At 38.4% G+C, this 26,267-nt stretch overlaps 1 protein-coding gene across 1 annotated transcript in view; it reads right to left on the reverse strand.

Annotated features, from left to right (window-relative positions):
• The window catches only part of LOC104917491 (reelin-like), a 94,548-nt gene that overhangs the window by 27,878 nt on the left and 40,403 nt on the right, over window positions 1-26,267 (reverse strand). Inside the window, exons 7-15 of the mRNA XM_010728792.2 lie at window positions 23,894-24,039; window positions 16,907-17,058; window positions 14,195-14,307; window positions 12,461-12,669; window positions 9,498-9,626; window positions 8,300-8,409; window positions 5,270-5,336; window positions 4,122-4,355; window positions 3,347-3,508 (exon numbers count right to left, since the gene is read on the reverse strand). Coding sequence (XP_010727094.1) covers window positions 3,347-3,508; window positions 4,122-4,355; window positions 5,270-5,336; window positions 8,300-8,409; window positions 9,498-9,626; window positions 12,461-12,669; window positions 14,195-14,307; window positions 16,907-17,058; window positions 23,894-24,039 — 1,322 coding nt within the window. The remainder of the gene's footprint in view (window positions 1-3,346; window positions 3,509-4,121; window positions 4,356-5,269; window positions 5,337-8,299; window positions 8,410-9,497; window positions 9,627-12,460; window positions 12,670-14,194; window positions 14,308-16,906; window positions 17,059-23,893; window positions 24,040-26,267) is intronic.

Here is a 26,267-nt window from a genome sequence, read left to right on the forward strand (position 1 = left end):
GATTTCCAGGAGCAATTATCATACACAGCAGCAGGGAGCATACATTAATTGCTACAGCAATGACACTTTCTTGAAAGCTCCATAAATCACCAGGGCCAGACTGCCCCATGCAAAGCACGTGAGCTGTAAAGCACAAGAGCAAGAGGGACATTTGTCTCCATCACTGTACAATTACATGCTGGCAAAAGGAGTATTGGCAAACTCATCATGTAGCTGATATTTTTCCTTCTCTTTTAGAGGAAATGTGAGTAAAATGACTGATCAGGTAAGCTGGAAAAATCATTTTATACTTTAAAACCAAGGGTTTTTTTTCCAGATTTAGGGCATCCTAAGCTGCTTGTTGTAATGCCTATGAAAGTCTTGTCCCTTCAGCACTCTTAGTGCAAAATCACACTCTTAAAATGGCTTCCTAAACTGGCCTTCTAAAGAGTAAAAGTATGGTACTCCTGTGTAATGTCATATTGATTTTAAATAGGAATATGTTAAGCAATTAGCAAGAAAAATTAAATGGCTCGGTTAATCAAGTGGGAAGGGCTCAAGAAGTCCTGACTGGTACTTCTAGGAGCTGCTTCCTGCTGTCCATAGGCTGGAGTGTCAAGGGACAGCCAGAGAAGATGCTGCCATGCCTCCATGGCAATGAACCAGCAGGGCACAAGCTTAGTGAGTGGCAGATGAATTTATTTTGCCACTCAAATAAACAGATGCTTGAACTATTTCATACCATTCTAAGTGAAAGACTAAATCCTAATTCTCTCCAGTATGTGAATAATCCACAAGGCTAACCTTTTTTTGTCAAGAATTCCATAATAAGCAGCAACTCTACATCTTTGTGACCAATTTTTAAAGGCACCATTGACTCTAAGTTGCTGCTGATGCTGAAAGGAGCTGGTGGTTTTGCCTTTCATTAGCCAACAGGGCAAATCTGAGGAAACTGGCACCCTGGCTAGCAAGAACACTGCATCCAACATGTGCCAGGAGGCAGCTGGCACTCACATGAGCTAACGCTCTCTTATAACCTTGGACACATTTCTGTATCTGTGGCTGTCACTGATGCTTGCAACTTTCTTTTCACTCTTAAGCTCTCATAAACTCTCCCACGTGGACAGTAATTCTCACTGACAGTTATTTACAGAAAATCCTAAATTGACATACACCGCTGATATACCTACTGGACTTTAAAATATTTAACGCATGTTAAAACAATTTTCTCATCCCAGGGGATTAAAGAAACAATTTAAAAACACTGGTACAAACCACCATATTTGGTACATATGTTAGTATGCAGAACCTGACTGCATCTCCAGTTATAACAGCTTCTCCTGTCTGACTTTGATTTGTTGGAGACAGATGGAGAGGGAGGGGGATCCTTGCTAATGACTATTCTGCTGCAGAGAAGAAAAGTGTTCTTACTAACATTACCAGCTACCATTAGATTTCCTAAAAACCAGCTGGGAGACCTTTGCTCTGATCTTATTCTTTCAAGCTATGCGCATACCTAATATTGAAAAGCCACCGCTGTTCTACTGAGAAGAAAAATGCAGCTGTCAAATGTTAGCAGATTAAATGCGCCTTTTCAGCAGAACATTAAATGTGTAATTATTTTTTGTGTGACTGAAGATTAATTAAATTTCTGGATACAGATTGATTGCCAAATTTCATAGCAGTTCATTTATGTTACCAAAAATGCTGATATTTTTAGACAACATAATACAAAATGGTGAAGTGTTCTTCATGTTCTTCATCATAATTATTGCCAGCGTTACCTTCGCATTTGTATGTCTGCCATTTTTCTATATATCCAATGGCAAAGGCTTTCTAATCTGCATATGTTGTGCTTAGCTCTCTGCCTTGTGAGAACAACATATATTCTTTCATACCTAACAGCAAAGAGGAAAAGAAGTGTCTGGCACTAGTAGAATTTACTACACTGATATCTTAAACACCATTAAAATCAGTCACTAAAATGTGTATTTTCCTTTTTGTTATAAAAAATTAATAGTGCTATATATTAAAAACCTTTAGGGAAATAAAGGTCTTACAGTTATAATCTTCAATCTACAAATTAGAAACAGGGCCATATAAAATATATATGTGACTACAATAAAAGATGGGGAAAAGATATTCTGAAGGTTTATGAGTGTTCCATAGGATCTTTCCTTCAGAAACACTTAAAACTTCAGAAAAAAAAGCCTACATATACTACAGTTTTACCAAATACAGTCATTCTTCTCAGATTTTTGAGTATTTCTTATTGATCCTGAGAAATGTATGTAAGGTTAGAAGGTTGATTGTTTTGTTTTGTTTTTCCACTACAATATTCTTAAAAAATATTTTGTAATAGATGTATTAACAAAATGAAGATAGCTCACGCATGGTACAAAGCTGTCCTTGGGCAGAGCAGAGTGGTGGGGAGAGCCCTGTGATTCCATTCTTGGTTCTGCCTTTTGTTTGCCCACTCATAGAGCATCTTCTTTCATTAATATGTGTTGGCTTTACTGCTGAGGGTGGCTGCTTCCCGATTAGGACAGGTTTGAGAAGAGCCAGCCTGGGCAGTTCTGGTCTTGTAATACAGTTATGCTTATAGAAACTCCTAATTTTGCATGTGCTTTATGAAAACTTTTGCATGGTCTCACAAATGTAACAGTAGAGAGTATATTCTTCTCTTTATTTTCCATGCATTTCCCTCTAATCTGGTGCCATATACAGGTGCTGCTAGATGAGCTGAACCCTTTGTTTGGCTTCTTTATGATTTGCACAATACCCAAGAACAGCCACCATCAGCTCCTCCCAGGGCCCTGTGCCCAACCCCCAGCACAGGCTCTGTCATATAATCTCTTTCCTGAACAGAGCTGGAGCAACTTCCCTGCTGACCCAGAGAGGCCCTCATGACTGGATTTCATCTCAGCTGTCCTATGCTGCCTGCAAACTCCTAATCCCAGAGGATGATGTAGTGAAGGTATCTATGGCTTCAAAGCTACAAATAATTTATGTTAATTTTTCTTTACAAGTGGATGCTTTCATGGGATAAGACACATCCTTATTTCCCACAAGTAAATTTCTTCCCCGTCATCCCTCACTGCTTGTTCTGCGGCGTCACCTGAGACTTGGCTGCTGCCAAATCCATGCACTCAATTTTTATAGAAGCAGACAAAAATCAGTAGTGCTCAGAACAGTGGCACATATTTAGCCAAAACAGTAACTTCCAGTGTGCAATAAAAGATTGTCACTCCACTCCTGTACCATGTGCCTGTGCTGGGGCAGATGTCTTCACTCAGCACTGCAGCAGCTACCTTGACCAGCATTAACTGCATGCAGATAACACCCTTCATCACATTCATATGTATACCTTGGCTCATGGTAGTTCAGATATGAGTAGTGTTCCAGGAGTTTCCATGTAATGCCATTGTCATAGGAGTAGTGCAGCAGCACTCCTTCCCCAGGCTGATCAGGAGCTTTGCAGGTGCTCAGCACAGACTTGCTTCCCAGGCGTAATGTGAACTGCAGGAACCTGCAGCAGAATTACACATATATTTGAGGGTAACATTTACATGGTGTTTTTCTTTTTTGGTTGTTGTTCCTAACTAGCTCATTTATGATCATTCTCAATTTAGACAAATTTTGATAAATATCATTTATGCGCTTTTGTGAGCGGATTTTGTTTTTACTATCAAGTAATGCAGTGTGGCACATACATTTTCAAAATGCCAATCAGTACAGCATTTAATTATTTATTAGGCACTGAAGAAGAGGGAGAGATAGTGAATGGATCTAATCAGCTGCCACAAGCTGTCAAATAAACACATCCTTATAAATAATTAATTAGCACTTGGCTTTGACACTCAAGTTTGATATTAACATTTAATATTTTCCAGCCTCACTGTACAATAACTTCCCTCCAGTCTATTTTGGGCTCTCTTGTTTACAAAGCAGGGAATGAAAATAGGCTGTACAGCTATGAACTCAGAATTAAACTATGCCACTGCGAGTTTTTTAAAAAACTTTTCTTCCTGCTAAATGATCACCTTAATAATACACAATGCTATTTCTGAAAGGGGGGGAGTTCCTGTCACAGCACAATTCCCCTGTTTCCATACCTCACGCTGCTGCTCTTTTGCTCTCACCTGGACTGGGAACTGTCAAGGAAGGCAGTGATGAGCTGCCGTCTCCCATCCTTGGTGAACACCAGGGCCTTGCCACTGGCCAGAACCCCACAGCCAAAGCTGACCTCGGCTCCACGGATGGAGTAGAAGTTGTGATAGGAAGAGAGGCGGGAGCTGGCAAAGCTCTCTGAGATGAACATTGGGAAGGTCTGCGACGCTGTCTCACATGCAGGCCCTGAAAAGCCAGGGTCACATCTGGGGGTGAAGGAGATCCAATGGTGTAGTTAATGCCTTCTTCTTGGACCCATCTTCTCTTAGAGGTGGTTTGCGGCCTGGCATATGCTTGAAATCTCTCAAAAACAGATGATACCATACCTACAAAGTCCCTCTCAAATCTGAGGACCAAGAACCTCTCTAGACCTTATTTAGTGGGCCAACAGCTTTCTTCTAACTAATGATTTTTCCATTAAAAAAAAAAAGTTTTAGAACACCAACCACTCAATATCTACATATAATATGCAGTATATAAATGTTTCTATTCATTTTTAGACCAAAAATACTCCAGGCATAATTTACAATTGTTCATGTGTCAAATGATTTTATCTGTAGCATGTCAGATGTGATTACCAGTAGCTGTGCAACATAACAGAAGGCCCTGTGGGTCACACTCTCTGCAGCACCTAAAAATAGTGACATCATAATTTGGAAAACATTTCTTGATTTTACTTTTCAGCTGAAACAGTTTAAAAAAGCCATACTTCCTAAAAAATGGAGTGCTGACCTTCTGACCTTAAGGTCTGTTTGGCTATATGATATTACATAGATTCTTCTCTGAAATTTAATATAGAAATGATACAGCCCCAAATCACCTCTAAGAAACAGTATAAAACATGCATCACTGACATTTCAATGGGCTCTGTAGCACAGTTTAAGGTGAAGTGGAACTTAGACTCTTTACCAAAAGAAAATTATAAAAAAAGATATTAAATATGCTGCTGTTAAGAAAGATTGATCTGTAGCACTCAAGTGACTTTAATGTGTTCTGTGAGGTATGTTATTTTATACTCAGTCATCTCAAAAAGCAAGAGCTTAGATGGAAATCAACTTTCAGATCTTCAAGTGAACTATGTGACAAAAATTGAACACAAGTATTGAATTATAACTCTTACTTGCAGCCATTTCTAGTACACTGTCCTCGGCCTGAGCAGAATTTGAGGCAAGATGGACCAATATAAACTGCAGAGAAAACAAATTAGTCAAATGAAGGGTTATGTTATGTGATAAATTGAGTATAATGAATACAAAAAACTACTGTCATATAGGTATTGCATTTATCTGAATCCCACTAACTGAAAGAGGTCTACAAAAGAACAAAGTGCATTTAATTATACCTTTCTGTAGAACCAAGTAATGGGTAAAGTCTGCCTGTGGCTTGAGGCCCTAGTGATCTAAATCAAGTACCTGATTTTTCTAGAATTGCTGAAACATATGATGAGCTGCTATGTATTGCCTTCCTTTATCTTTATTTTATTTTAGACATATAGTCCAGTATACGTATTAGTATATTCCACTAGTACTCTCGTCAATTTTTTTAAATGTGCTACTGCTTCTTTCAGTGAAACTAACTCATTTAACCTCATTGCATTTATTGGAATTGGAATCTGCCCTGATGTGTCTTAAGTAACAAGGAAATATCATGCACAAATGCAATAAAATTCCAAATAATATGCACTCAGAAACATTTCAGACTTGTTTTTTATTTCATCTTCCCCCAATGACTCCTAATCAACAGTATTGGTATCTTGTGAATCATATGAGGGGTGGAAAGATTCGCAAATCTCAGTATAATCTGCATCTCATTACAGAGAAATGCATTAATCTGAGTATAGCCCAAAACAAGAACTTAGCAGCAATGTTCTTTCAGCAGAATGTGATAAACAAGCCTTAGACTCAGTGTTACCCTTCCTGCTGAATAATGAGCACTGGAGTTACCTACTTGCACTGTTTTGGAACATTACCCAAATAACCAATTTGAAATAATCTTTAACAAGCAATACTTATTCCGCTGCCCAGAGATTTTGTGGATGCCCCATCCCTAGACGTTCAAGGCCAGGTTGGATGGGGCCCTGGGCAGCCTGGTCTAGTATTAAATGCGGAGGTTGGTGGCCCTGCCTGCGGCAGAGGGGTTGGAGCTTCATGATCCTTGAGGTCCCTTCCAACCCGAGCCATTCTATGATTCAATTATAGCAATGTGTCAGGACACTCTGGCAGACACTCTGTAAATCTCCATTTACATTACAAGTCACTCCTTGTAACTAACTCCCTATCGGACTTCATTCAATTTCTAGATTTTCTCACTTTCCAGTGTGCAAAAATTCTGCTGTTTGATTTATTTGCCTCCTTTGAGGGGATGGTAAAAGTAGAAGAGTTAAAGACGTAATTATGTCTTTTACTATAAAAAAACCTTTACAAAAACTGGCAGTTTTCCAGAGTTTCTAAAAGATGGCCAGCTTCCAGATTGAATTTAAAACTTAATTCATAGAAGAAACAGTTGTGAAGCTAAAAGTCAGAGTGCAGAATCCTTGACATTTTTAGTCTCTCTTCAAGAATTTCAGTGGCTTGCCAATATTTATAAAGTCTTTTTCTACAATGCATTCTAAAGCTTCAGTTCCACTAGTATCTACCAAAAGAGGAATGCAAAACCTCAGGAAGGCGTTCATCATTAACACTTCATTCCCTTAAAAGTAGTTCTACATCTCAATCAAAATCTGGTGCAAGCACATTGTAGGCAGATGGTTAGTAAAGGGGCCTCTGCGATGCTGCACAGTTGAGCAGGCAGCACTCTTTGCCAGAGCTCTCACTATTTGGTTTTATAAGCAGAGGTAGTGCAGATATATGAATTGTACATTAATATTCAAATTCTTGTTTGGTTCTGTTGCAAAGAATTGAAATTCTTGGATTTTATCTTGCACTTGTTTCAGTAAACTTCTGTAAATTCCTCCAGCAGTTATATTCTACATTTCATTAGGTAGCAACTCAACTCTGCAGATGATCAGACACTTTCTTACATATACATATCAATACTTTCCCCTTCTTTTTTATTTTCTTCTTGATGCAAATCATCATGTCTAAAGCATTAATACTTCAACCAAAATGTCAAGACAGTGCCACATGCCATCAAAGTGATTAAGAGAGTCATTATACTTTTGGTGAAAAACTTTCATTTGTGGCATTGCACTCTTCAGGCGGCTTCAAGAATTTTCTTATCAAAACTAGGCATTAATCTATTTTAAGAATTTTGCAAAATGTAATGATATTTACTATTGCCAGGCTCTGTATCAAAATAGGAACCACTACAAAATTTCACAAGCCTACTGTGCGTCACTGTAAATCTTTATTACATACTTAACTATATAATATTTCATATATCTAACAAAACAAAGTCTGAATGTTGTTTACATAGTCTCAAAAATTTGAGGCTAAGGAGCAAGCTAAAAACTTTGCACCTTCTCACACTTAGTTCTTTCCTTCTTACTTATTTCTGTTTTTAATACAATTTATGTATTTTATCGTGTATTCCTAAGTGTTTATCCATGCTTTAAATTTTTCCTACACTATCCTCTACAGTAAGTTTTATAATTATATGAATAACTATAAGCTCCTCTCAGTACTTTACATCCATTTAAAAAAGAGGTAGGCGAAAAATCATTTTCTAAAGAAGACATAATCCCTGATGACCCTTCCCCCTTAAGACAGTGTAAACAATGTAAGTTTTGTCAGTACTTTGGTAGCAGCACTGCTTTATGAAGGTCTTCTATATCCAGAAGGAAAAAATATGTCTCAGATGCTGTAACTGCTACTTAGGCTAGCACAGTATGTGTCCTTAATAGTACAATGTAGTACCTATTTATGTCATTTGGACTAAATATTAAGTGCTTGCTACCAATACATTTTCCTGGAAAGCATTCAATTAAAATAATAATAATAATAATAAAGAATAATCTACTAGTGTATTGTCTTTTCAAAAGACAGAATTTCCCTCTGGCCTTAAATGCACTTGTTACTGAGTGAACATGAGAAGAAAACAATTTTAACAAACTGAGAATCATGTGATCTCTGATTCTGGAAAATATTTTCTTGGAGCAGCATATAAAAATGCATTCTTCTGTTGTAGAATTATTGTGGATAAGAATACTGACTGTTATCGATTGCCCACATATTTCCGTGGATCGGTCCTGTTTGCCTCCAGCGAATCCTGGTGTCACTTGTTAATGCTGCATTGGGAAGAGGAGTAGTTATTCGGTTCCACCTGAAATACATATGACACAAATTCTAATGTTTTACACCACTTGTTATTAAGTGATTGAATGTGTTTGTTTGCACTGCAAAAGCTTGGTGAGAATTTTTAATTCTGAAATCTGCTCACTGAAGTAAGTTACTGCAGCTTTAGAAAGTATAAATGAAAATATAACAGAGCATGGCCTGCAATATTTTCACACAATATATGAATGTTAATTACTAGATTCTAAAGCCCAGTTTTTTTCCCCCTTTATGAATATCTGAAGTCAGTAAGGATCTTCACCTATATCACTACAGCAACTTCTCCATCCCAGTGAATATCACCTAAATTGCATACTGAATTCAACCTTTCAGTGCAGCTGAATTCTGTTGGGTGGAAACTCCTGGGAATGGAAAGCGGGACATGGAGGATGTGGCCCACTGTCCAGCTGTGCCTTGTTTCTCATGCCATCCACAGGCTCTGCACCTATCGCACACACCAGGGCTAACAGTCGCTACGAAGATGATACAGAAATGAGGTCACCACCTCATGTTGTGCTTCAGCTACATTTTCTTCTTAAGGTCACACCCGTGGTTCTGAAGTGTTTATGGAAGTTGGGAAGCCGTAGGATGACAAGGTGGCACAGTTTCATTTTACAGTCAGAGCAGTACTGAAGATACTTCATCTGCTGAAGACGATGCATTTTACTGTAACTCAACATCAGCATTCCAGGTGAGAAAATGTGTCTGAGGATGTAAATATGGTTTTGACTGATGGTTCCTCTGACTAAAAAGAAAACTTCTGCAGCTTTGACAGACTATAACTTTTCTTTTAATTACCAGCATGCAGTCTTCCTCCCCCCCTTCCCCTTTTCTTTTTGTAATTTATCCATAGCATCAGGAAAAAAAATATATTATTCAACAGAAGCAGTCTCATATTTTTCAAATTTCATTACTGGGCAGCCAGGAAGACCAGAACACTCCTCCCTTGCTGTGCTCAGCTGGTCAAAAATGAAAGATGATACAGGGTTGTGTGCTCTGCTTCTCCCTCCTGTCACCCATAATTCACTTCCTTCTCTAATCCTGCATCTCAGATAGGATTGCAGAGAACACTCTCACCCGCTGTAGTTTTCAGAGGCGTAGACGGTGCTGTGGGGAAGATGGGGCCCAGCACATATCTCAGGCAAACACTCGGTGTGGAGCAGGGACCAGGAGCGGCCATGGTTGGTTGAAAATTCCAAGCTGACACTGGAAGGAAAGAAAGAAGAAAGGCACTGTGAGCATACCTAGCAAAGACTGGCAGGCAGAAATACCACTACAGAGAAAGCCCTCAATCTGAACTAATATTGAGTAGATCTTCAGTATGAAAAATCCTGAAAATACAAACACAAAACAAATCTGACTGTTTAAAAAACAGACAACTGAGGACTCTCCTAGCCCTTAGACCTTGATTGGACACCATCTAGACAGTGTTTTTATATATTTTTTGATGTTGTTCTTATATCTCATCTAGAATCATACTGGTAGTTTCAAAAATAATGAGAAAACTCGGACAGAAATATGTGAGAAGAGAACGCTGATAATTGCCAGCTACTAATGGTGTTAAAATCAAAGTTACTCATACTTTGGTTGTCTCTTCCCCTAACTCCATTGGACTCCTCCCATCATGGATAAATGGAGAACAGAAAAGAACTATGGAACAGTGAGAATGGTCAGGTTTGGCACAGAACTGGAAGGGTGGAGGAACTTGGGGAAGACCGCCTCCAAAAAAGCCCCAAGGGAGGCAGAGGCCCAGGAGATGCAGGAGCCTCCACGCTGCCCAGCCACAATGGTCTTTGGAGGCTTCCTCCACATCACAGAGCCTGGAGCATTCAGTGGTGAGTTTTATAAGTCATAGGGTTGTAATTGTATAAGAAAACTCTGTATTTTCCAGGAAAACCTGCTCTTCTCTGCTTTCCTAGACTAGCAGTAAACCCAAACATCTGTGTGCAGATAATGACAGAAGCAGAAAATCCATAAGAGCATCCACTGAGTCTATGACAAAAAGTTATAAAATCCACACTTTTAGAAGTTCAGAAAATCTGTTTTTAGAAAGCTATTACTAAAATTTTCTGTCCCATTTTCCCTACATATTTAGCAAAATAGTGTTTAGAATCTGGAATATTAGCAAATGTTTAAATATATTACATTCTGAAGCTCTTGAAAAAGTAATGTAAAAAGTGTTGGTTTTATTAAGGACTTAGTATTCTACTATTGCAATTTCAACCACATAATTAGCTAGTAATATTCTGTTTTATTTTAAGTAATATCAATGGAACATTATAAAAGTAATAATTCATAAATTCAGTACTAAATTATAACTTGTCCTTTTCATTATCATTTGCAGATAATATCACTTCATTAATGTACACCATCACTGTGATATTGTAAGTGCGTATTGAAATGTTTTACAGAGTTTTTGACTAATTCATTTAAGATTTAACCGTACTGATACCTAGGAGGGTTATATTTACTGAATATCTGCAGAACAAGTCTCTCACATTTGCAGTAATGAAGGCATTACAAATAATGCTTTAGACCAGAGGATAGGAAATGCTGCTGTATTTGGGAAATACAAATAGTGGTTACAGAAATCTAGTGATTCTTTTGTAACAAAGAAACTAATATTTCTTAATATATACTAATCCCCATTTGATAACAGAATATTTAAGATGGAGACTTTGTATACAGTATGCTTAAAGCTAGGAGTGTTTGCAGTCAAAGTTTTCACATTCTATGTGGAAAAATGTTCCTGTATTCCCTTCCTATCACAAATAAGTGTGCTGCCTTCAGTTTTGCTGCCCCTTGAATTCTGCTGCCCTGCATGGCTGCTAGAACTGAAAATAAATAATGCAGCTCTTTCCAGATGGAAGAAGATGCCATGGGGCATGGATGTGGAAGCAGATGTACACAACTACTTTAACTTCTTGGCTCTTACTCTGAAAAATATATGAAGCAACTTAAACCTCAGAAAATATCAGGATAAAGAGTCTCATATGTATATAGGGTTAAGGTGATGGTGACTGTGAAGGAAATTCTATTAATAGAGATCCCAACATAGAATTATAGAATCCCAGAATGGCATGGGTTGCAAAGGGACCTTAAAGATCATTCATTTCTGATCACCTTGCCAGAGTTGCCTCCCACCAACTCAGGCTACGCAGGGCCCCATCCAATCTCCAGGAATGGGGCATCCGCAGCTTCTCTGCACAGAGAATAGTAGTGGTGGCAGGCAAAATAGCAAGAATATCGTCCATAAAGATGTGGCTCCAGAGTATTGGACTGGACATTAGGGAAAGCTTTTTTGTTCGTACATGTCTCCCAGAGAAGTTAGGTGATGTCCATCCATGGAAATTTTCAAGTCATGGATAGGCAATGCCTTGTCTGACCTGACCTATACTGTCAGTAATCTCATTAGGTTTCACTAAATGATCTGAGAAAGTCACTTTCCACAAACATTTCTATGATTTTATAAAACAAAAAGAAGCAAATGACTTCATTCTTTCTCTTTCACTTCCCCTTAACTTCACTGAATGTCTCAAGGAAGTGCAGCTAACAAAAGAATTTTGTGGTCAGGCTGCAAGCAGTTCTCACACTGGTGGCATTCAAAGATGAGTGCTATTTATCACCACTCTTACAAGAATTATTTATGCTTGTGGCATGAATAATATTTCGGAGGTCAGTAGGCTGCTGTCTTTAACACCTTCCACCTTAATTAAGAAATGAATCCGATAGCCATTAGAAACTGGAGTAAACATCAGTTTGAAATCATAGGCATATTTCAGAATAATGGACTACAGAAAGTATGCTTTGACCTGGAGGACTATTTAACAGACTCTTTATTGCATGGGAGATATATCAGCCTGGGCCTGTGGAAATCAGGAGAAACATTCACTTTTAAGCAGCCTATACTTGTCACTAGTTGGCTTCATTCTTTCTGAGGAAAAAAAAATACAAATCCCCACAAACACACAAATAGATTCTGTAAAAAAAAAAAAGCACCAGAACGCTGATAATTGAAAGAGAAATCTTGCTTGTTGTACCTGTTACCAGGTTGATATGTTCCACAACCCAAATTGATGGAAAACTGGATCATGTGAGTCACCGTGGAAGGGAGCACTGGAAGGACATGGAAGTAATCCACGGCCCAGACATTCCTGTTGTGGCCTTGGTGACTCTTCTGTTTCAAGCAAAACTTGGTTGCAGGAGTCTGCAGGTCCGGACTAATGACAACAGAAACCAAAGATGGAACCTTTAAAAGAAATTAAATCGGGCTTAAATAAAAGAAGTAATATGAAAAAGGCTTACATGGAAAAGTCCTATTTAAAATAGAGAAGTGGCTTTAAATATGCTGAATGAAACATGCCCATTTCTCTCCTTGTTTGTTAACTTTTCTTCGTCCTGCAGTCTCTCAGCTCACAGAACAAATGCAGTGTAACTGCAGGTCTGAGTACGTGAGAAGAAAGTAACCGTGTGAGTTCACAGACGTGTGGGGAGGATGTAATGCTAAAATAAATGAAAGCTTTGCTTTATGAAGCCCAGCCTTTGTCCGAAAGGAATGCAATTAGACCTTTATTATGTCAAAGGAGGATGTCAGCTTTAAGACTGCTTGCTTTAAAAAAAGCTTCACAATGAATTCAGCGTAATTTCAGATCCTGTCTCTCCCTGAATTCTCCAATTAATGTTTTATTATTTTAGAATTATGGTTTCCTTAGTTTTGAAAAAGTCCTACCCTGTGTTTCACACAGAGCCAGGAGAGGAGGGAAATTATGTACAATGAAACAATGCAAATGACTCAACCAAATTCAGGTCAAACCCTGCTGTAACTGTAAACATCACTTCTCTAAATGGTACGGTTACAGTGAAAATGCACATGGATATGTGGCTAAAATCAGCTGCATATGTACCACCAAATTTCCTCCACAACATATTGCATTTGAAACTGTAACACATCCACATGCGTATGCGTTACATGTGTATTTGTACACTGATTTTTGCTCTGTCTCAAAAGGGCACACTGCTGAATTTAAAATGGAAAGAAAATGTATAAAACATGTCATTTTCTGTGCCAGGTGCAGGAAAGGCAAGCAGGCATTCCTGAATCACTCTTCTCCCAGACACTGAGCGCACCAGGATTGACCCACTCAGGTCAGAGCTCCTGCATATTGGACTGTGGCTAGCAGGACCTTGAACAGAGAGAAGAGTAATTATTGCCAAGGGGACACAAGCAGCACAGTTCTCAGCTGATGATGGAGTGTTGTTGCCTGTTGCCCATTTGCCTGTTATCCTAGCACTAGCCAACATGCAGCATTGCTCAGCAACAACCAAAGAGCTGTGTTGCAAAGGCATCCTTTCACTGCAAGAACTATGTATGAATTATATGAGGGAAAAGTCATATTTGCCCATGTGGAATTCAACATAGAACAACAATGATATGGTTTAAAAATAGATCACAGAATCACAGGCTTTGGAAGGGACCTCAAGAGATCACTGTGTCCAACTTCCCTGCTAATGCAGGTTCCTTACAATAGATTGCAAGATCGCACAGGTAGGCATCCAGATGGGTCTTGATTATCTCCATAAAAGAAGACTCCACAACCTCTCTGGACAACCTGTTCCAGTGCTCAATCACCTTTATTGTGAAGAATTTCTTCTTTATGAAGTTTGTAGAACTTCCTATGCTCAAGTTTTAGGCCATTACTCCTCATCCTCATCACTGCACACCTCTGAGATTGATCTATCCATCCTATCCATCTACTTTGTTTAAGATGATTTACCTTGTATGCAGCGTAGGTCAGAGTATCAAGAGCTAGGTGTTCCCTCCTGCCTTCAATCTTGGCATAAAAGATGACATCATTTTCATGGGATTCTCCGGAATCACAGGTGCCCCCTATACAAACACACATTTAAGGGAGAAAAAAATTAACTGAAGTCCTTGTTATTGGAAAATGGGATCATATTACACCGACAAACTTACTAAAATAACACTATCATACGTTGTTTAACTTAAGAAACAAAAGACAAGCCCTAAGGACATACTGTATAAGAACTACTTGATCTGATATACCATGTCAGAGATCAAGGGAGTTGACAATTAAGAAAACCTCAAGCAGCTCTCTTAATCTGCTCATCAAAACAATTCAAATAGAAAATGCTGTGGCTAGAACAATACTTTTATCTGTGTGTTTCAAATCCTGTTTACGTAGAAATGTTCTGCTTTCTGAGTTCCTGCCTGCTTGAAGGAGATCAGCAAACTGCTACTTAGTACTCACATCATGCATCCACTCACAATATATGAGGACCTCAAATAATTTTCTGATAGTTTGGCATCTGAGAATTTGCTCTCAGTAGGAAAGGGGAGAGACTGCTGCAAATTTTACTCATTGTGCTGCTTCTTCTATTGTCTATACCATATCCTAAATAGGATGAATTGAATCTATTGTATCATGCAGAATGTGTGTGATATGGTAATCTCACTGGAATGAGGCACGATTTCATGCAGTTTCATTTGGTAGAATCTAAAAACACTTAATAACCTTCTCTGGAAGAGCAGATACATTGGCAGGTTTGTGCAGTGAGTATGACATAATAGTTACAAAATGGACATCACCAAACTAGTCAGGTGTTCTGGAAAATATTTTTAAAAGAGAATATCTGTAACTGAAGCAGGAAGCCTGACATTTTCCTGTACACTGTGGGTATCACAGGTATTGAAAAAAAAAAAAGCAGCAAAAAACAGGATGAGGAAGTTTCTTTGAACTATCCATAAAGTAGGAAGGTTGCATAAACAAACTACTTTCTCTACGTCTTTTCACTAAAGATGCCCAGCTCCTGGAACAGGATAGGCAAAGCAATCTAGAAAGCTAGATAAGATGTGCATTTTTTATGCTTATTATACTGCAGTAAGAAATATCCACGTGTTCATTCAAATTCTCTGCTTGCTGGAGTGTTTAAACTGTGATCTACTTAACGTATGAATAAACAAAATACATTTGCTAATGAAAACACACTATCCTCTGTGCCTGCATGTGCTGACAACTTCTCCTGTAGGTTCAGAAGGTTGAGCAAATTTCTTTCCTGTTTCTCTTGCAGGTGCTGTAATGCTTGGGAGAACTGGCAAATAGCATTCTTTTCTTCCTGCATGTTATTGGTAATTCACATAACACAGAGGAGATGTGCAACAATTTAGAGCCATAACATGAGGCCTTCCACTCATTAAATACAGGGTGTTTTTTCTTGTTGTTTCAGAAGGTAGCTTCTGGAGGTCATAAGTTTAGTATCTGCTTCCTCCTTTATTATTTTATTATTCTCTACCTTTAAACAAAAATCCTCACCTACTCTAAACATGGTGTTGAGAGAATAACATAATGCAATTTCCTTTATGTGCAAAATAAAAGTTGTGGAAAAACACTGTAAGGTACTGAACGATAGCCACAATGTCCATAGTAATTCTGGTTAGTTACAACACCAAACTAATGCAGCTGTACTGATCACAGCAGTGGGAAGGAGCAATGATAGCACAAGTTTGCTCCTAAATGCTTTTTTAGCCCTAGTAAATCACTGAAGTTACACTTCATTCTAAAAGGAAGGTCCAGAGAAGATGCTAGCACCACATCAGTTCTTTCCACAAGGGATGACGCAGAGAGGCCTTCTCTAGGCTATAATGGTCAATGGTGTATCTTGTGCACGAGAGATGAATCTCACCCTGGGTAAATACATCAGAACAAAATGCTTTTGAATACAGTAATAAACTAAGGGCTTTTGAGCAGAAGGTGCTCGAGCAGGTTGTGGCTGTCCATGCCTCCAGTTATATCTGCCAGCACTATGTTGACTTTTCAGGTACTCTTGGACACTTCCAGTAGCAACAACAACCTGTGTTTGCATTGTGAACCCTGCTTGAGGACTGAAAAAGTGTAAGCCCACAACTATGTGTGCAGCAAGTGTGTAAGCTTCCTTTTATGTAACGGGATATCCAACCCATGAAGTCAATGGAGTCCAGAGAATAGCTCAGCTGGTTTAGCACAAGTGTCTCACGTTGAACCCAGTGATTTTTTTCAGTAACTTTACTCATCACATCTCTAATTACAGAGGAAAATTAGACATTGACCTCGCATAGAGACACCTTCATGTAACTAATATTTATTTATACCAGTCAAATTGGCTACATATATCCATGGAAAAAGAAGTCTATTAAGGACTACTAAACCCAGAATGCCCCATCTTGCTAAGAAAGGTCTGCAAATCAGTGATATCTGGAAGAATATTTTTAGGAGGGCTATCTGTGTGTTCACCATGTTTTCAATTTTCTGTGAATGTTAGAAGAACAGACCCTCAGTCCAAGATTTGTCTGTCTTACGTCCTTGTAGACACAAAACTGTGATGAATCTGAGCCATCCTTTTCCAAGAAGTGTTTAAAATATTTCTTACATGCACTGTGAAATCTAAATCTCACATATCCTACTTCTATTTTATTGGGAATACACACTTACCCATGCTGAAATAAAATCGTAAGTTCCCATATCCAGTAGTGTCCATATACGGAGTGCATATTTTTCTTTCCCCATCTCTGAGAAATACCATAGACGAGCCGGACTCCAACGTCCCACACTCAGTACCAATGACAGCACCTAGTATGTCCCACCTGGAGAGGTCAACAGTGGGCAGAGAATGTGCAGTGTTACTGATAAATTCAAACAAAACAAAAGGAGTATCTGATGCTACTGTTAGAAAGTACAATAAAATCACAACACAGTGCACTTTTCAAAATCAGGTACTGAAAAATGTACTTGCTTATTCAATAGTAATTTTTAAATTCAGTCTGAAACAAAACTAATATAAATAATAATGAACAAACTGGTAGAAAAGTTAAAATTACTAAAAAAATTAAGCTTTTAGTGCTGTTACCAAATATTTAGTGCTTTGTTGTTCCATTACTTCATTATTTTTCTGGCATGAAAATGTTTAAAACACAACTGCCTTCTGTTCATATTGTGTAATAGAATGTTTACAGGCGAAGAAACATGAAAAAGCACGTCTTCCATATCTACTATGCCAGCCACTAAATATGTAGGTAATAACAAAAAATACTCTTTTCATCTTTTTGAGTGCTTAGGGTTACACTTTTAACAAATACATGAGCAGAGAATGAAACAAAAATTGCTGGGTTTCTTCTAATGTGTGATGAGATGATCAATGTCAGTTTTCTTCTTATTTTTTATTCAGTGATAATTAAAAGAGCTGCTGCAGAATTTTTCAATTAAATATTTCTATTGAAAATATGTTTTCATCATGAAAACACTGGTTTCTTTAAAACTTGATTAAAATATTTTGATAGAAACTTGAATATAACTACATTATTTTGGTCTAATACATCATTATTCATATTGAAGTTTTAATTAATAATGATGTATTTTAAAGATATAAGGCAGTAAAGCAATGCAACATGTAGAATCATTCATATCTGATAACCCAACCATTTAGAGTGATTCAGAGAATGAGAAAACGTTTACGATTTGAAGTCTTTGAGGGATGACAAAACCATTTCCTGTCCACTTCTAGCAGAAACAATCTCTACCACCAATGTGGAGTAGGAAGATTGCAAAAACTGCCATTTCAACAGTTTAGCAGTCAGCTTATCAATTTAACCATTCACACTATTTCAAAATGTATTTTTAGATCTTCTTAAGAGCTGCCAGTTTTCTTATTGACCTAAGCTGTGACAGACTAACAATGTGCCTGCTTGAAAATCCTCCTTTAAAACTGTCAGTCATTTACACAGGAATTAGCAAGATTAGCGTCACTGAAAAGCTTTTATGACACAAATATAAATATGTTAATGGCAGCAGAGTTTAACCTAACCCTATTTTAGTTGTGCAGACATTTTAAAGTAATGTGCAATATAATCAAAATACAATTTTGAAAATGGGTCTCCTGGGCCAAAGACAAGCACAAAATAACATGGTTGTGCTTACTTTAACTTACATGACAAAATCTCACAATGCTCCATTGATCTTTTGTATGCTCTATTTAGCTCAATTAAAACAGTCTCTTTGATGACCCACAAAACAACTTGAGGTCATGAATGATGCAGATCATGGAGGTTTCCAGGGATCCTTTCCTTTTAGGTAGCATTATAATGGGAACTAGAAAGTTCTACAACATAAAATAACTGGCTCTTAAAGAAAAATAAATGAAAACAATGTCTGTAAAGATAAATAGAGATATTTTGGTAATGGCATGACAGAGATGCAGATCTTCTTGATTGAACAGTACATTTGGATACATTTATCCCTTACATGACTCTTGAAATTCTTCTCTATGTAAGAAATTACAGGATGATACACAGATCTACATTAGATTTAATAAGCATGGACATTCAAAGAAGCAGTACATGTGCTAGAGGCACCAGAGATATCTCTATCCTCAGATATGAAGATCTGTTCACTTTTAGGGTTCATTTTTAGGAACCTAACTTATGTAATTAAAGAGAAACGGAATGACAGTAGAAAGATGCATAGTACTAATAGCAAATCCTATTCATGAAGCCTGCTGCTTTATGTTGCCTACCTAGATTTGTGCAAAGCCTTTTACATAGATTTGGACCATACTCTTATCTCTAAATTGGAGAAATATGGATTTGATGTATTTACTACTCAATGGATAAAGAATTGGTTGGATGGCCACAGGATTGTGGTCAATGGCTGTATGAGAAAGTGGGGTCTAGTGACAAGAGTCCCCAGAGATCCATCTTGGGACTGGTTCTCTTCAACATCTTTGTCAATGACATAGGCAGTGGGATTGAGCGTACCCTCAGCAAATTTTCTGATGACACAAGAGTGATGTGATTGACACAGCAGAAGGAAGAGATGCCATCCAGAGGGACTTGGACAGGCTTGAGAAGTGGGCCCATGTGAATCTAGTGAGGTTCAACAAGGCCAAGTGCAAGGTGTTGCACTTGGGTCAGGGCAATCCCAGATATGTGTACAGACAAGGAGAATAACTCATTGAGAGCAGCCCTTCAGATTGGGACTTGTGGGTTCTGGTAAAAGAACAACTTAACATGAACCAGTAGTGTGTGCCTGCAGCCCAGAAGGCCAACAGTATCCTGGCCTGTATCAAAATGGGTGTCTAGCAGGGAAAGGGAGGTGATTGTTCCCCTCTGCTCTGCCCTCATATGATACCATCTAGAGTACTGCATCCAAGCCTGGAGTACCCAGAACAACAAGGATGCAGAGCTGTTGAAGTGGGTCCAGAGGAGGGCTATGAAGATATGCAGAGGGCTGCAGCACCTCTCCTATGAAGAAAGATCAAGGGAGCTGGTCTTGTTCAGCCTGAAGAGAAGACTCCAGGGAGATCTCACTGCAGCCTTCCAGTACTTGAAGGGAGCTTATAAACAGTAGGGAAACTGAATTCTTACAGTGATGGGAATGGCTTTAAACAAAAAAGGGGAGATTTAAGTTAGATGTTAGGAAGAAATTCCATACTCAGAGGGTGGTGAGGCACTGGCACAGCTGCCCAGAGAAGATGTGGATGTCCCATACCTGGCAGTGCTCAAGGTCAGGTTGGATGGGGCCCTGGGCAGCCTGATCTGGTGGGTGGTAGCCCTGCCCATGCAGGGGGTTGAAACTGGATGGGCTTTAAGGTCCCTTCCAACCTAAGCCTTTCTATTATTCTATTATTCTATATTGGGAATGTAAAAAGTACTAGTCACTTTGAATAATAATAAGCTTCTCTGTCCTCAGTGTTGGGCTCTTTCAGATGTCTCACCTCAGAGTGCTTTTGGCACAGAGCAAGATGGGGATAATCCACACGTGAGCTTCCCTTTGCTCTCTCATATGAGGGATGCTTTTGCTTTTTTCTTTGAGAGGAAGGTGAGGCAGGCAAAGCTACCTGCAGCTGTCCCTGTTCATAAACAATGTCCTCAATGACATGTTTTTCTCTTGATACAGGTATTTCCTACATTCCCAAAATGAAAGAAGGGAAGAGAGGCACAATCCACCAAGCCACCATGTTATTTATACCAAAGAAGAAAAGAACCCTTATTTACTAATGAATTCTGTAAATAGAAAAGTCAGTAGTGGAATACATTGTATTAGGTTGAACTGGAGTCTTACACTGCAGGGCAGTAAGGCTCCTTCCACTTTATATTATGATTACTAAACATACTTAGGTTGCTCCAAAAACAACACTTCCTATTTATTTTCATGGAAACCATAACAGATACAGAAAGCACAATAACACTGTTTGATAGAACAAATTCTCACCAACAAAACAGTATTTTTCAACATAGTCACCACCATTATCTGTGCATTTTTGCCAGTGATGAACAAGAGCCTGTATGCTATGCTTGTAAAAATCTGCACCAGAGGTTACCCACTACGATGCTATGATGGTGTTGTAGCTAGGAAAATGTTGCCCACTCAGTGCATCTCTCATCAGCCTGGACAGATGGAAGTTGAAAGGCATTGAATCCAGGCTATATGGTCGTCCAGCCAAGACTGGCAGTGTGCTCCACAGTCTTCAAACTGGCATGGAGCCTGGCATTATCATGTTGCAAGATTGTCTTTTTCTCTGGCCTGACTCTGGAAGTTAGGTCCTTCAGCTTAGACAGTGTTGTGGTGTAGCAGAGAGAGTTGATGGTTGTCCATGTTCCAAGAAAGTCAGGATCACCCCTTTCCTATCACTTTTCCTCTGCAGGTTGTGTCCTGAATTTATTTATTTATTTTTTTTAATGAGGATTAAAGGACTGCTGTTCTGACTCATAGTGGTGACACCACATCTCATCATGGTAATGATGATATCCAGGAAACTTTCACCTTCAGCCTGGTATTGGTTCAGTAGGTCCTGACAAACTGCATGTGGTGTTCCTTCTGTTCCTGTATGAACATTTGTGGGAACAATTTGGCACAAACAGTGCAGTATTCCAATGTTGCCACCATCATTTCTAGTGCACTGAAGCCAACATTCAGCTCTGTACACAGTTCCATGATTATAATTCTCTGATTCTTGTGGATGAGCTGATCAAAACAATCTTCATTTTGTGGTATGACAGCTGTGCATGGTAATGCAGAATGTGGTTTGTTTTTCACATCACTGTCACCACTGCTGAAACATACCTCTCACTGTGCTCACATCCTCTGGTTGGTCTCCGTAAATGTTCAGCAAGCACTCATGAATGTCAATGAGTGCAATTTTTACATCATGGAGGAGTTCAATAAAACACCTGTGCGTCACCTGCACTTCCATGTCAGACACCATTTTGTCAGACTTCCGTTCTGCTGCCATCTATCACGTGGCAACAACATGTAATGGAATATTGATGGGAAGGTTTAACCTCTACTACGTATCATCAACATCCACTTCTGATCAAGATTATTATGGGCTAACATAATAAAATGGGGGGCATTATTTTCAGAGCAGCCCTCATACATCTGATACTCTTGAGTATCAGAAATGACATAGAAACAGGGAATTTGGGTCAGAAAATGTTGACTACCTTTAACAAAAGTTTTTGCAAAGACATAGTTCTTGAGGAAATATCTTCTGATCTCATGAAGAGTTTGTGAGCAGAGATGCAGGAGGCTGAATATCCAGTTTGGATGTCAGAGAGAGATGCTCTACTTCTACTCCATCCTGTTGCCAGCAGAGGTGGAAATGGAATATTTTATGCCCCAGGAATCTGTTGTCTTTGCTAAACTATTTCCCTTTTATTTTGAACAACATCTTGAAAAGCCTATTTTCTTTCCAATACAGAAAACAAACCACCAGTCTTCTAAATCTCACATTTTTTCACAAAACAGAATTTTTATTTTCTGTTCAGGCCTGCTGTGGATAATTGCACCCTGTAATCTGTTCTTCATGTTCCTGTGACAGTTTCAATACAGCGAACAATATTTAAAATACAGTTCAAAGAGCATTCAGAAATATTTCTCTAGGAAGAAGTCAAGGAAGCACTTGTATTTGCAGTTCTGTACAGTTCCCAAAACAAAGCCCCACAGAAATGGTGCAAAGAGGGACAATGTTAAATAGTTTTATATGATGAAGTTGTTTTCTGTAACCTCAATAGAATTCAGTGTTTGTTTATTCATGGCTGCATGTGATTTAAACCTCTGTTCCTATAACAACAGTTGAAAAAAGGAAGTTTCACATATAGAATAAAATTTGAAAATTAAAAAAAAACACTTTTTTTTAAATTTGAAAATTAAAAAACAAAATCAGGATCAAGTTCCTGTGAATGGGATGCAAAAAGTATCTGCCCTGCTCCTGGCTGAGAGCAGTGGTAGCTGCAGCTGGAGTCCAATGCTGCGTGAAACCCAAAATGCAAAAATTTGCAGAAATTGTGCACTTTCTCACTGGGTTATGGTACAAATAATTGACTTCAAGAATTGTACTCAGATGCAGAATTTACTATAATTTTTTTTATAGTTTACTAATTATCAAGGAAGGAGAAGCCCTGATTAGGAACCACTGAAGAGGAGGAGCCTGGCTCGAATTAACTACTACTTGGTCCAGCAGAGCAAGGAGCTATAGGCAGGGCAGATGTTCTGAGGTCACATACATATCCTGCTTTTTCAAGATGGAAACAGACTGAGACAACATCTCAGAGATATCCCACACGGTCACCTAACGCAGAGCACACACATATCCATTTTATTTGCCTGAAATTGCTGAAAGGACATAGCAACAATAGTTCAGCATCCAGCATGTCATGGGCTGGTTCGCCAAACTGCGAAGGAGTCCATGAGGAATACTGTTTCTGTAAGTCCCAAATAATCCAAGAGTTTACAGTTTGCTTTAGCATGTATTTCTCAAAAGATGCTCTTTGCTTTCAGCACAGCACAAGCAGCATTTGAATCAGCTGCTAATGATCTGAAGTACTTTGTAGGTTAAAACCAACATTCAGCAGAGACCCGTAAAGTAGTAGTGTGTGTTTCTCGTTTCTCGGGGATTACAGCCACTACTGAAATTCCTTTTCTTAAAAATAAAAAAGAATTAAGACCATATTGAAGTTTTTATTTTCTTTTTATTTGGTCAGAATTTATGCAGTGAGGTATACAAAATGACAGAATATAAAGTTGTATCTCTCTACCACTTTTATTTTTGAAAAGCTCACTTATGTTTCGGTAAAAGTGGCATGACTTCCTATTGTGCTGTCCTGGGGCCAAAGTGTGACCCACAGCAGTTTCAGGGAGAGGCTGAGTTTGGGAGGAATCTGATTTGATACAGATTGTTAGTGGCTCTCAGGTGCAACAAAAGACATTTCAAAAAATGTCATGCAAGCACGATTTTTTTCATTGAAACATTGAAAATTTTGGTGACAGAATGGTCAGGAAGCTGTTGCTTCTGGGCTTTCCTGACTTGCTTGTTCCCAACATCTCCAATTATCTGTTACTTACGGTGTTGCTATTTTTCCTAGTAACATTTACCCAGCTTCCCAATCCCTGGCAGAGAGCTCCCAGCCCTACCCAGGCACTCACCCTTTGGGCTGGCTCTCAAATTCTTCTGCCCACTGCTCCTGGGCGTCCTCTGTAGAAAGGTCCACATCCCGAGTTGTGGCAAAATTGAACTCACTGCCTTCTGTCCCATGGAAATAGATGGAGTTTCCATCTGATTGGCAGCTGTGCTGTAGACAAAAGGAGCACAGAGTAGGGGATGTTACAGTGGTTGGCAAAGGCAGTTATCCTGCTCTCACACTGCCTGAGCTCAGAGCAAGCTGCAAATTAACAAATCACTCACCAATGTCTGAGATGAAATACAGATAACGAATGGACTATCACCTTTCCTCTTTCTTGGCCTACCCCAATGTGATTGTATCCTAACCTCATATCTACTTCCCTAAAAATGCGCTTCAAACCATTGTGAAATTGTGTTTGCTTAGAAAAGATACGTACCAAACCTTTGTGTGTTTATTCCTATTTTAAAGCCTAGCCATTATGTCTGCCGTGGACCAGTAATCACAACTGTGTGTACAAATAACCTTAATAGCACTACTGATATGGATATTTTGTTGGTTGAAGAGTTTCATGCTGTGAAACATGTCAAATCTTCATGCTTGAATTTTTTCAAGCAGAGGTATTTGAAGGTAAAATTGCTCTGCCATATAGCAAACTTCAGGGCTGACATGTATGAGTGAAAAGGCTGTTTGCTGTAATTTTATGCAAATAGCACAGGAAATAGCTATGTAGGCAAATAGCTCTTGTAACATGTTGATCGCAGGGTGCTGAGTCTGCCCACGTGAACATGTCTGCTTTTCATATTGCATTTCTGCATAGATGACTTCAGCAGCATGAAATGAAGCCCCACATCTGCTCAAACTGCCCTGACCACCACAGCACTCCATATAGAGCCTGTGAATAGGTCATATTGCACGTAGACTACAAAATGGCATGCAGGTTACAATATGGATTGTCTTCTTTTGCCAGTACTACTCTTATCCTCACGTCTATCTGATAATTGGTAAGTCTCTGGAATTTGCATGGCTGAAAGGGATACTAAAGAAGCTCTAACTGACCTTAACACAGACAACTTGGTATTATACTAAACTGTTCATATTAAAACAAATACTGATAAAAGTAATAATTATCTCAAACACTTCTTTGGAAAATCTGGTCACATTAGAATTATGAGCTGGAATAAGAAATGACTAATTAGACTAATTCTCCTTTCTTGCCACAGTTCAATATCTGAAAAAGAAATACAATAATGCCAAATTGCATTGACCTTTTGAGCACCATCTATGCAGTCTGCTCTTGTCTCTGAACTCTTTCAGAAGTCACCAAGGGAAAGTGTGATGATCACCTCATCTGTGTTTAAAAAGGTCATAGCAGTGCCACATAAGTTAATAATTAAATTTTCGGTTAAAAAGAAACGCAGCAAGAAGCAAAAAACTGCCCAGTGCACCTTTATCTATGTGATTTTAAGAGAAAAGTACAAAATGCTGCATTATGTCTATTCCTCTTTTCATTTATCAGTGCAAAAAAACATAACTGAAATTCTTCTGTTGATAATTTTTAAATGTTTGCCTGTAACTTAGCAATTAAACTTATACTTAGGAATGAAATGTGAATTCTTTTAGAGGTGTGTACACATTATTAGAAAAAAAGTTATGTACTTGGAATCTGATTGAATGTAAAGACTTTCTGGTCTTCATCTGTATGACAACAGCTCTGCATTTAATAGCTCTGACAAAATACCACTTGAAGAAACCCACTATACAAGTGTAAGGACTGTTTCAAATGATAAAATAAACAAATCCCTCCTAAAGCATTTGTCTTCTACATGAAAGTCAAAACAATAGCAAGATGTTGCAGTGCTGAGAAATTATCGGAAATTACATAGATTTTGTCACAATTATACTTACTATATGTTTATAAAAATATTTTATAACTAGAAAAAAATAATGAAACAGTTTTATATTTTACTCCAGTCTGAAAAAGTGTGTACCGTGCAGTTATCTGTAACTAAGAAATGGCTTTTGTTCACTATTTTGCATTAATGCTCACAGGTGTTGCTAATATCATGATTCTAAAAATAATTTTGCTCCTTGGTTTTCAGAATATTCTTCATTTGCTGAACAGAAATGAAATAGCCTTCATCTGTCAATCAATCTACCACAAAACCCTTATTACCTGCAAGCAGCCGAGTAAATGCACCAAGAATAAATATTTGGAGTAAAGCTTCTGATAATTCAAATTTATATGTAACCCTTCATCTCTTAATAAACAAATAGATCCTATGGAACTAGCAATGTACAATTGCATACAAGCTTTGGAAAATCCTTTGTAGGCTGTACTTATTTCTCAGCTGCTCAGTTATATGTAAGTGTTTACTTGATATTGGGAGATGTCGTTA

The sequence above is a fragment of the Meleagris gallopavo genome, chromosome 1, assembly GCF_000146605.3.
Source record: "Meleagris gallopavo isolate NT-WF06-2002-E0010 breed Aviagen turkey brand Nicholas breeding stock chromosome 1, Turkey_5.1, whole genome shotgun sequence".
Taxonomy (NCBI): domain Eukaryota; kingdom Metazoa; phylum Chordata; class Aves; order Galliformes; family Phasianidae; genus Meleagris; species Meleagris gallopavo.